This window comes from Stegodyphus dumicola, chromosome 1 (assembly GCF_044657685.1).
Source record: "Stegodyphus dumicola isolate Sdum_Otavi_A_Nest chromosome 1, ASM4465768v1".
Classification (NCBI taxonomy): domain Eukaryota; kingdom Metazoa; phylum Arthropoda; class Arachnida; order Araneae; family Eresidae; genus Stegodyphus; species Stegodyphus dumicola.
The window spans coordinates 107,006,222-107,019,476 of record NC_140768.1 but is presented as its reverse complement, the minus strand read 5'-3'; the positions used below and the strand labels follow the sequence as shown (position 1 = coordinate 107,019,476).

Sequence of the window (13,255 nt, the reverse complement as noted above, 5' to 3'; positions counted from 1 at the left end):
GCACAAAATTTATATCATTTAAAGGAATTATCTAATCGTTGCCACATGTTCTATTCAAATACTATAATAAAGCTAGAACGATGTATAAAAGAAATTAAGCAAACAAAACAAAAAAAGAAACAGTTTTCACAGACGATTGAGTATTTCTCAATCGATTAATTCAGTTCTCACTTCGCGACAAGGCAAAAATACATAAAAAATCAAAATATCTGTATTAAAAATTATGAAGTAAATCTTAAACACTTATTTCCTCGAAAAATTTCCAGAAAGGATTAAGCATGATTTAATTCACAATGATAAATGAAGGCGCTATCTTTGTTGTTGCGAAGCTAAGTTTCTCTAGATTGGCAACAAATCCACTAGTCTGCTGTTTCAAATGTAAACAAGCAATGGCCGCCATTAAAAAAAGTATTAGGCTTAGCGCCACTTAAACAACTTTAAAATTGTTGATATTAATAAAAATATTGCATACAGATATACCAAAGGCATAAAAACCTTAACTGGAAGATAAGAACAACATAATTCAATCATTTTTAAAGCAAAAAATGTACAATTTACAAACATATAAGAGTAAAGAAAGTGAGATCACCGAGCTGGGTAACAGAGTGGATATATATATAAATATATTTATATATGTTTGGTGCGGCCAATTGCAACCAAAATACGAGGTGCACATCTACATGTTATAGCAATTGTACGTATCCAAATGATCAGAAGGTTGTTGATGCGTGTTCCTTGATCTATTGCACCAAGATATTTTACTATACATTTATTTACAAGCCGTATGCCACCTGGCATGTTTACAAGCGTTATGCCTCCTGGCATGTACATGATACACATATTCTGCTACCTGGCATGCAAATTGATACATCGTACTAGTTTTCTGCCACCTGACAGATACGATGCAATTACCTCAATTAGCGGTACTACGCACGACATTTTGGCGCTTCCGCTCCCCTTATGTTCTGTAACACAACTAACTCTTTGTGCGGTGCGCCCTCTGGCAATAAATCACCGCAATCACCGAGGAGGCCAAAATTGCAGTCCTATATATAAAATTTCAACGTTCTGAGGCTACTCGTTTTTGAGTTATGCGAGATACGTACGTTCGTACAGACGCCACGAAAAATTCCCTTCAGAATTCATTTTAAAGCAGTTTTATAATTTTTTTTTTTTTTTTTTTTTTTTTAGGAAAAGAGTCTTTTATTATGTCCTTACGTACAGCTATCACACAAAAACATTGTTAAATTGCGTTTGATAGCGGTCAAAATGGATATTTTCGTTGAAATATGCTGCCTGAAACTTTTTGCAGTTACAGTACTTCCTTTTTACTTCGTACAAGGAAGTAAAAACATTGCGTGGGAATGAAGGTACACATATCTTTCGATATATTTCACCATAACAGACATACAGCTACATGTAGTGGCAATAAAAAATACTAATTAAATGTTCTATCCAAAAAGTCAAATGCGGTATGCCCAGCCATAGAGTGAATTAAATGGCGATTGAAATATGACACAACCGGCCGTCATGTAATGTATGCTGCTGATGCATATATGACATGCTCGTACTGAACAGGTTAACTGTGTTAAGGCAGCCTTGAGCTTGCCAGCTCTGAGTGCCCCTTCCTCCTAGCATACTGTCTTCTTTGACCGAAAGTTATAACCAGGGCAGGAATTCATCTCTGGTGCTGTCTTATTTCTTAATGGATGTGAAAATATGCGATATCGATGTTTATGTAAGTGTATACACTGCCATCATAGACACATTGAGATAAATTGCTTAACCCTTATTTTGTGTCTACTGTTGCAATCGTAGTAATTTGTACAACATGTATCTTTTTTTGTGATTTTCTTTCGCTGATTACTTGTTGTTATGGTAATCTTACATAACAAAATTTAAGCACTGTTACATATTACGATAAATTTAGGTTAAATTTTTAATTCAGAAAAGCAACGATTTGAGCATAATTACTCGAAAAATGTTTACCTTTCATTTTTGAGCCATTGTCATATCCTTGGCCACGTAAATTACTAACATCTAAACCATCTTTCTCTAAAATCTTTAATAAGAATGTTGTTAGTCCATCACCTGCCGTATCTGTTGCAAGACAAAATACTAAAAATGTTTCTTCAATAATCACGTCTATATTTTCTAAATTAAGATACCTCATTGAAACTGATATTTGCTCTTGATGGCTGGCATCAGGGGTACAATCAAGTAAAATCGAAAAATAATTTGCCTGTTTGACCTTACTTAAGATAATTTGCTTTATATTATCCCCTAATAAGATAATTGTTTCATTTTGAATTTTATCTTCAAGGTAATGAAGCATATTTTTTTAGTTTGAATTTTATTAATATATACAGACATCATAGGGTCAAATTTTGTGATAATTTCTATACACATTAAAAAATTATTGTTTCTTTCGAATAACTTGCTACTGAAACCACAGAAGGCTAAGATTTGTGTGGCTAAAACTGAATGGCATAGATAATTCTTTCAATAACATTGTGCCAGTGCTTATTTTCTTTTTTAAATAAATTTTGAAATTCCAAATCAACAGGTTTATTTTTTCATAATCGTTCTAAAAAATCGGACCAAAGATGTAGATTCCAGAAATGTGTTTTATAAATTAAGAACTACTCAGTTTTACGTTGCTGATACTGTTAAAAATTTTACAACGAAAACAATAAACATAATTTTTTTCAGCAGAATTTAGCAACTAATCCCTTTTAACTCTTTCGTTGTTTTGCAAGATTCTGCAAAAGTACATCTAAAAAAAAATTTACATCCATTTTTGTCTTTTGGGAAATTGAAATTTGAAACCAGGTTATCCAAGACCATTTTCTATCAAGGCTTCAACTTGGGATCGCAGTAATGGACTTATGCATAATATGGAATCTTCAGGTACAGGCAAATGCATATATCTACTGCATAAAGCGTAGATTTCGCTAGTATTTCTTCTGTTTTTTTGAACGGCTGCATTGACATTAAAAGGTCATTCCCGGGTGAAAACACTTTCTAACTCTTTGATTATTAGCTTCTTTTGGAAATTTTAATGGTAGCTGAGACGTTGATGGACAATTAATGCTAGTAGCATCAGCTTGGGTATTCACTGGGTTTTGGAAAAAGTGGGTAATTTTAAAGTTCTGTTTTATTAAGTCTTCCTCTCACTTTCTTTTCCTTCATTGCATTCTGGTGCTCAGACAGTTTTTTCTGTTTTTCTTCCGACATCTGAGGGAAAATGAAAACAGAAAAATTGGAAGTAAAAATAAAAATAGAACATAACTACAGTGAAAATTGTTTAACACGAAACTGAGAGGACTAAAATATTTTTTTGTATTAAAGGATATTTGAAAAAAAAATATATTCAACAAAATTAGGTTTAATAGAGTGCATTTTATTAACATAGGCATGTATTTAATAAAAATCAATGAAACGAGAACTTAATGAAATTTAATACAAAATTTTCACGTTTTTTCAAAAACAAAACATTTATTGAGTTTTTGAAAAATAATCATATTTTTCTTTGTCTTTTTTAGCATCAAACTGTTAACAAATTGTTCAATGTCATCCATTTTGTTATTCATCTCACCATTGGAATGTGCATCTAAATAACTGCCCATAAGTTTTATGATGTTTTTCATTTCAGATGACGTGGGAACAGGAGCTGCATTATCATTTCATTTTCATCATCAGAATCTGCATCATTGATATTTTTTTAGATTTGAACAAACTCCAAAATGTCTTTGCCTGTCATGATTGGGGCTGTACACATATTATCATCAACTACTGCAACGAATTCTTCTGATAATACAGTAGGACAGTCCACTGATACAGAAACTTTATCAAACATTTCATTAAGTGTTGGCTGAGTTTCAATATCTTCCTTTTGGAGCCAAAAAATCTGATACTTTTGAGAATTTTGCATGATGAAAACAATTTTCATTCGTCCATGGAGTCGCTGAATTCCATGCAGAGTGCAACATTTGAAGACGCACAGACATGCATAGTGCAACATATGAACCAAACTGACAGATTTTACTCACATTGTGATGCACTCATCACCGAATTCCAAAGCCAACTGATGAGAGATAAGATGTTCGTGTAAGGTTTGTAGGGGTGGAAGGTGAAAGTAGCTTAGATAAACAAAATTGGCTCGTGTCAGAGCCTATTCTGAGGGTATTTCAAAGCGAAGTTAGCTTCCTTTCTACGAAACATGTGAAACCACTTTTCTTTCATTTCACATTCCTCCTAAATCTCGCCTGCGAGGCCGGTATTTTCCGTATTTTGTTCATTTCTAGAAAGGATATCTTTTCGTGTTAAGCGATTTTTGTTTCATGTTAAGAGAGACAAAATGTATGAAAATACACAGTCCAGTCACATTAATGTGACCACCACGTACTTTCCATGTCAGAGTTAAATAACCAATCACAGAAGGCAGGTGGCAGCACAGTGCAGTTGAGCGTATATAAAGGGTGTGTGAGGGCTTCGGAAAGCATTTCAATCGTTGGCGTAATGCAGAAACGAAGCGATTTATCCGACTTCCAAAAGGGCATGATCATTGGCTTTCGGGCCAAGGGTGGAAGCATTTCCGAAACGGCTGAGTTTGTGAACTGTTCGCGTGCCGCCGTGGTAAAAGTGTACCGTGCATGGCAAAATGAAACTGTCCAAAATCAGCGACGTGGCAAATGTGGTGCACCACGGGCCATAGATGACAGAGGCGAACGACGGTTGCGGAGATGCGTTCGGGCAGATAGACGGGCTACCGTTGAGCAACTGACCACCAAAATGAACCAAGGGGCTACCAAAAGTGTCTCCCAAAGTACTATTCAGCGAACATTGCTGCGTCTGGGCCTCCGAAGCAGACGCCTGGTTCGTGCACCTATGCTGACTGCTGTTCATCGACGGCGAAGGCTAGAATTTGCACTCCAGTACAGCAGCTGGACGTCCACTGAGTGGCGACAGGTTGCGTTTTCGGATGAATCGCGTTTTATGCTCCATCGGACAGATGGACGTTGGCGTATAAGGCGTGAAACCTCTGAAAGGAACCACCCTGCAACCATTGCCGGAACGGTCCAAGCTGGAGGCGGGAGCATTATGGTCTGGGGAATGTTTTCCTGGCATTCTCTAGGTTCACTGATCATTGTGGAAGGCACAATGGATCAATACAAGTACGCATCTGTCCTTGCGGACCATGTTCACCCCTACATGCACATTGTTTTTCCTCAGGATGATGGCATCTTCCAGCAGGACAATGCGAGGTGCCATACAGCTGCCAGTGTACGTGCGTGGTTCGAAGAGCACCAGGATGAGTTTACCATCCTCCCCTGGCCAGCAAACTCACCTGATTTAAACCCAATCGAGCATCTGTGGGACCATCTCGATCGAGTTGTTCGCGCCATGGATCCTCAACCGCGTAATCTAGCGCAGCTGGCCACTGCATTAGAGTCGGCATGGCTCAACATCCCAGAGAACACCTTCAGGGACCTATGTGACTCTCTTCCTGCACGTCTCACAGCAGTCCGCTCTGCGAAAGGTGGTTATTCTGGCTTTTGACAGATGGTCACATTAATGTGACTGGACTGTGTATATAGTAGTTTGTCAGGACCATTGTATTATTTCATGTTAACCAATTTTTCGTCTTAAGCGTTTTCGCGTTAAACGTATTTCACTGTATTATAAGAACTATTAGGTAAAACACTTCTTAAAAACACTCGGAAAGTCACTGTTTGAAATATTTTACCTTACTTCTGAAAAATAGAGTATATCTTAAACCATTGCTTGGAAAATATATGAACTATTAGATCAATAGCAAATAATTGAAGGAGGTGGTACTACTCTTTTGTTTAAAGTAAATAAATCAAATTTAAAGTGTGTATTTAAGACTCACGTTTCTCATTCATATAGATTTACAAGATCAACTCAACTTATGTCAAAAACTGCAAAAAGTATTAACTGATAAAAATCAAAGTTATATAAATAGTATATAGATCTTATGCATGAACTGCAGTTTTTGCAAACTTTTGGAGGAAATGTAGCTTTGACGGTTGAAACTCTAAAGCTATATCATTGTCAACAGCATAGTGGCATGCAAAAGAGTATTTTAGATATATCCCTAGATATCAACCCTAGAGCATTTTTTGTGCTCTTTTGTAATCACAGTTTGAACCTTGTCGTAAACAACGCTGCGAACAACAGTTTATTCAGTGCACACTTATTAGATATCTAAATTAATTTGTTTTAAATTTTAAGGTAATAAACGATGTTCAGCAGTATATTTGGTATCCAATGTGTTTAGTATATTAGTTTGCTTCGCTTGCAGTGTTATGTTTTTATAACATGTTGTTGTTGTTGACTAATGCTCACTTGTCTGACCTATAGTCAGCCCAAGCCCACGAATTTCCTCGTGGCAAGGAGCGTAAGATACGTCTGTTGTTGGCAACAGCCTTGAGCACCTTACAGGTGACAATGCGATTTCGCTCAGTTTCGGCTCCAATTTTGATGAAAAGCTGGAAGGGCGTCCGAGCATCTCCCCCTGTTTCCCTGCCACCAACCAACCTTTCGGGAAGACTTTCACCTCGCACATTTAGAGTGCCTCCTTACCCCATGGACACTATACATTTACAAACACCCATGCCTTCTCCGAGATTTGAACCCGGGCCCTTAAGCACCGCAATCAGCAATTATCCTCTGTACCGGTTAGGCGGCTTTTATAACATAAATGTATGTATAATTCTTCAACAAATATGTTTAAGTGTGGGTTTTAACAAAGCACAAAATGTTTGCATATTTAGACTAAAGATAATTTTTTTTCATATCATTATGTTAATAATACTTCATTTTAAATGTTAACCATAAGCAAAAGGCATCATTGCATAAAGGCGCTCGCTAGACATTTGCACGACGGCGCCAATTACGCTTGGCGCGGACCTGTGTGCACACCATAAAATTATACTCATTTGCATATTTCATGATGGTATACACATGATGCAAGTTTCATGCTGTTTGGATGCTTCCTTCATAATTTATATTTTGGATGGCCAGCACTTTACGTTCTACTGATATTTATAAACTCTTATTTATGCATAACTGTCAATTTTCACAAATTGTTCGTAATTTTTATGAAAATTTCTCAAGTTTTGAGATCTTAAATTTTGCAATAAAGTTTTCTGGTAGACATTCAGATTACTGTTTAAATTTGTTATCTGTATCATATCAGAACAATCTTTTTCTCCTTTGGCAGTCTGAATTCTATTGTGTACAAATCTAAGTATGGTGACATATCAATATTTTGGTTATTTTAAAATCATATGAATACAGAAATTTTGATTTGATGATTTGCGAATTTCTTGAAGACAAAATGAATATAATAACATTATTACAGTGACATTGAAATAATGGCAACATATTACAGTTATGTTTTTTATAAAAGTAATGTTAAAATATTTTTATTTTTGTCTATCGTGCTTTAAAAATATTTTTCTCTTTCATTCTAGCAATTTTCAACTATCTTTTTTTTTAAATTAAAAAAAAGTAATAATAAATTTTATTAAATATAATGCTTTAGCAGAAGCAAAAGTTCTGCTATAATTACATGAAAATTGATTTCATTTATTATTATTAAAATTGATTTCATTTATTACATTAAAATTGATTTTATTGTTAAGTCTTTTCATTTGTAATTCAAAGTTTTGGATATGTGTTATTTTTCTCTGCAGAATTTATTTTATGGCTTTTTTGAATTTTTTTCCCACAGAAAGCTGGCAGATATTTTAATAGTAAAAAATCCAGAAATGTCTGTGACATATGAAAAATGTATTGTGGTGTAGTGGCCAAAACCGCTGTGCAAACCCTGGGCTGTGACATAGGGTTGAAATGAACTTCTACCTCAAGTTTTAACAATAACATGAATTTTAGTACGATGAAAACCTTAACAGTTGCATATCTTGACAGTATGGGACTTGGATATATTTAGTCCTGTAATTTCAGAATTTTGTTACAGGAAAAATGCTCTAATGCGACACGTGATACACAAGGAATGATCGTTCTTAGCAGGCCAACATGTCCATAGCTCTAAACAAGAAAGTTGTTCTCTCTTCTCAGGAAACCACCTTATATATCTCCCTGTGTTTACTTGTGCTGAACTCGCGGGGGGAAGAAGATTCTTTCACTCATACCTAACAAAGTGTCCATCTCCTGACCCTGGTGAAAAGACTTCTTTTACCTCTTTGTCCACTGGAGCGACCTTCGAGGCTGCAACCGGAATCATTAACAAAGGCACAGGATTTCACCGTTGATATGAAAATTATTGCGCTCTGAAATTACTCATCCTAGACAAAGAAACTTTATGCCACCTTATCACAAATCCTCTCCTCATAGAAGAATTTTCCTAGACTATGGAAGGGATAACATAAAAGGAAAAATACAACAAAAATAATTTAAACTTCTCCTAATGTCTGCCTCATAAAAAGTATATTCCTCAAATTTGACAAAATGCTAATACTTGAGATAAAACATTTGGTTCTAACCATTTTTAAAATGAAACACATGATGCAAATCTGTTATGCACTTCTGATATAAGGGGCACAATCTTCATTGGGGCTTTCCTTTTTATCCCTATTGTGATCTAAACGCTGACAAATATCGCACGTCCTCACAAATTCTTCAATTTGCTGGTAACAATTTGGCCAGAAATGTGTGTCAAAACTGTATCCTTGGTTTTTGTTACCCCTAAATGACCAAAGATTTCCTCGTGGCATAACTTCAAGATCCCTTTCCTAAAAACAAAGGCACACACAGTTGAAGCTTATCTTCCCCATTTTTAGAACCTGCCACTCTGAGTAGCCTCACCTTTCCAATTATAAACTTTTTCCTTTTTGCTTTTCTCTTTCTTCTAGAGAGCCGCTAAACTAGTGCATGTTTTTTGTGCTTCTGAGAATTCTGCTGGTGAAACATCCACAAGGATGGACCTTTCTTCTGAACTGGAGTTTCAATATAGTCCTCCATATTACTTGTTAACAGAATAACATAAAAAAAATTCTAAATTTCAAGGTGTGGTAGTAGATTAGCCTAATGGCTCACAGACTACTTTAACTTGCAGGAAGAGCTCTGGTTTATAGTAAACCGGCGACAAGCCTAGTGGCTAGAATGCTCAATGCCAGTAATACAAATTGCTAATAATCACAGCACAATATGTCCTGGAATACGCAGACATGCTCTGAAACTCATGTTTTAGTAGCACTTCATTCTACCTTAATCTGAATAAACTCTCGCTATCTTGTTTACATTCTGGCGTGAAACGCGTGGGTGAACAGAGCGTAATAGGAAAGGCTTTTCAACTTAGAATGAGCTATTAGTTAAAATAAATAGGTAAACCTCACATGTTTTAATATAAGTTTTAACTGTATATGTGCTTATTTTTTAATCTTTAAAATGTTTAGCAAATCTTACGTGGCATTTACACCAGATTAGAAGATTAAAGACTGCATCAACCACTTTTCATTATCAATTGAAACCAGTAGAACAAAAACTGTGGCACTCACTTACCATTCAGAGGATTACTGGTTTGACTATAAGGCCTTCTGAGTTTATCTAGCAGTGGCTGAATAGATAAGATTGAACTCTGTTAGTTCAGTTCAGGTTTCACCTGAATGCATTGGTGTTCTTTCGTTTTTCCCATCTATAATATGAATATGTGCCAATTTTCCTAAGGAAACCCTTCAGAAAAGTATCCCTTGCCATTAAAAATTTGGCAAAGCTGGTATGCTACAGCTTTATCAAAGTGAAATTTATCAAAATTAAATAATTTAATCTAGTATCAGTCTGTACTACTCTGTTTACCTAAAAAATAAAAAACATTGACCTTACTTTTTTATTCACTAACATATTTTTTGATAAGGAATGCAAGTAAATCCTCCAAATCTGTAAAACTAGAATCTTTGCATGTTGGAGGTTTACTGTACTGGATAAGTATACAGGATAAGCAAAAAGTCTTTTCTCTGATTTAAAAAAAAAAATTATATATATATATATATATATATAATGTTGTATGATCTTAAATCCATTTAGTGCGAATACAAGTTATTACTACTTGCGCAATTGCTGCAAAGTTAGTTGATAATAATTTATTTCCTAAACAGTATTGATTAATTGATAATATTATCTCCTAAGTTTAATTAAAGTAGAATTATTTTAAAAGTGTGAATCCATACTGGTAAGTTATATTTTGAAAGATGTTTTGAAGTAATTTGAAAGCAAAATGTTAATAATGTTTTAACAGGGACTGGAGTTAAATCATCATGAAGAATAAAATTTCAATTGTAAAAGGAAAAATTAAAACATGTAATCATTGTCATTGATCGGAAATTAGTTGACTTTTCAAGGGGAACAAACCAACTCCCGTTCAATGAACAATAATTGATAAAAATGCGTAAATACGAAAGTGTTTCGTCTTTACTCGAGTTATAAGTTAAAGCCAAACCGGCAATTCTAGTCAGGCCAAATATTTCCGCGAATAGAAGGAATTATGAACCAATGCTGATACTCAAAGAACTTATTCTTATGAAGCATTTTAGTCAATTCAATTTGGAGTAAAAATCAATTACTGTAGAGAAATCCTATTTTAACTCGAGTAACCGTCCCCGACACTTTCATGTTTATGCATTTGAGTACTATATAATTTGTAAAAATTAACCACCGAGGAGCGGGGGTCCAGTAGCCCCCACCTTTTCCTCTTCTACCAATCAAGAGGATTTAAGCTCACCACATAATTTGAGTGCCTCCTTGCTGCACAGGTAAATAATATCCATGCTATCTCCAGGCCCTTTGGTGCAGCAGTCAATGACACTAGCCATTATCTCATCTGAGCAGCTTTATGATCATGCAGTAGGTGGTGCCAAGAAATAGTTGATTATAAAATGATGTCATTGAAAGAGAAAAATAAGTGTGATTTGTAGTATCACAAAACTTTTTATAGCCCATCAGCAGCAGCCTAGAAATTTGCATGGAGTCAGTGCTCCAGATGTTAAGAACATCAGGAATTGATATTAAAAGTTTGAAAGCATTAGTGACCTTGTGGCAGGTCTACTGTAAATGATAAGATTGTTAAAAGCATTCATAAATCAACAGAGGATATATCAAGGATTGATTCTTAGCCATACCATTTCATGATACTGATGTTTTTAAGGCCAGAATAACAAATGCTATGTCAAGTGTTACAGATCAAATGCTGAAGAAAGGTGGCAAGAATTAGGAAACATATATTGCATTATTCTACAAAAGGGACACATGCTAAAATTTTTTAATTTAGTATTATTCAGAAATAAATTTAATTCCTTTAGTTAATATTTAAAAAAAAAAAAAAAAACATATACGTCTAATTATAGTAGTTTTCTTCCAATAAACTTCTGTAATCTGTGAAAGACTTTTTGCTTACCCTATTTCATTGTATTATGTAATATTTAAAAAACAAATTTCTTCCTTTAGGCATCATCTAGCAATTTAGGATTTCCAGTAGCTCCTAGGAACAACTCTAGTAATCCTTTTCTATGACACTTACATCCTTGAAGAACAAGCACAAGCTATGCCATTTGGAGTGCCCATAAGTTTCCAGCTGTCTTATGGCACTTCCTGCAAATTTTAAAGCACAACTTATCTACTAAAATCAGATCTAATATTAAGTTACAAATGTTATTTAATAGAGAATGAATGATTTGAGAATGAATGTTCTAAATATATAATTACCTATCAAATTGTATGCATATGTACAGTATATACCTTTTTCTGTATATTCCTCCTATAAATTTATATTAATCCTTAGTACAATGCTTTGCATTTTTCTAGTCTCTGCTTGTATTTACTTTTAATTTACGTGTCATATAATATTTTAGAAATACCTTGATATCTAATTGAAAAAATATTTAAAGTTGTTTTAAATATTATATATATATATATAATATATATATATACATATATGTGTGTGTGTGTTTATTTTGTTTGAAGGTTGCATTTATTTAAATTTTATATATATATTGGCTTTTTTAGTTTAATATAATTCTGTACCTGAAGTCAAATATACAGCAGATTTTGTATATTTATTCATAACTAGTAGTTGGTATAAATTTGCATGTTGTTCTGTTTAATAAATGAATGTATATTTATTTATCATTTGAATTTAATATATTGCCACTTATGTATTTCATTGAGAGTAATTAACATTCTGTACAATTCTGTGTTTGGGTATTTAAAAAGTGACTGCCATGATGAGAAACTATGCATAATTGTTTAAAACTTTTTTTTTTATGATGAAGCTTTCGTAAACTTCATTCAGATATTGTGTTTGTAATGATAAATTCACAAAAGCTGAACTTATTAATGAAAAGCTGTTATGTTTTTTAACTGTCTCTGTGGAAAGTATAATAGAAAATACATCAGATTATTTCATGAAATGTAAATGCAATCATGTAAAAAAAATAAAATTAATTATGGAGTTATTTTGCTAAAAATCGTTTGTTTTTTAAACAGTACTTACTATATTTACAATATATATTTCTGCACTTTGAAGTACTATAATTCAAACCTGAACTAACATTTCTAAAGATTTGGTTGAGAATAAATATAAACTGTGAATAAATTCTAGTTCTGGATACATACTAATAATTATGGCGTTATAATTTTTAGCCACTGAGTGTTGCTAGAGTAGCTAGACTTACAGGTTTGTTCTTGTAGATATTTTTCAATCTTTAATATGTTACCCCTGTGTAATGATCTCAATAGCCAATCAAATGCTTGCATTACAAAGCAGTTTGAATACCAAAATCTACCACGCAAAAGCTCTTTTGCATTAGTGGTATGATATATAACTATCACTTATTAGACATAGTATCAAACCCCAAGGTCATCAAAATCTTCAAGGACATACCAAACTCATTCATTGCTGCACTTCAGAGATGCTAATAGATGGGGACATACGAAAGCACCCATATACCAAGCAGCGCCCAAGCGAGTACATAATGCATGTAGTCACTATAGTGGTGAGCTGCATGTGTTTTGAACATGCAGCCTTCTATACTGGAAGGATTTTGAGCCAGATTTCGAATTTAAGAGAGAAAAAAATTGTTTGTAGGCATGAATTTTGAACATTTCTACAAGTCACTTCATGATGATATTAAACTAGTGATAACATATTTCTGATATATGATAGTATATTTTAATTCTAATTTGGAATAACAATTTTTTTAATAATTAAATT

General features: G+C 33.9%; 1 protein-coding gene across 6 annotated transcripts in view; it reads left to right on the top strand.

Annotated features, from left to right (window-relative positions):
* Positions 1-12,497, top strand: part of LOC118204049 (arf-GAP domain and FG repeat-containing protein 1-like) — a 91,136-nt gene extending 78,639 nt beyond the window's left edge. For all 6 annotated transcript variants that reach the window (XM_085818949.1, XM_035376370.2, XM_035376372.2 and 3 more), the window contains one exon: positions 11,491-12,497. In XM_085818949.1, coding sequence (XP_085675075.1) covers positions 11,491-11,556 — 66 coding nt within the window. In that variant the 3' untranslated portion in view covers positions 11,557-12,497. The remainder of the gene's footprint in view (positions 1-11,490) is intronic.
* The last annotated feature ends 758 nt before the right edge of the window (positions 12,498-13,255 follow it).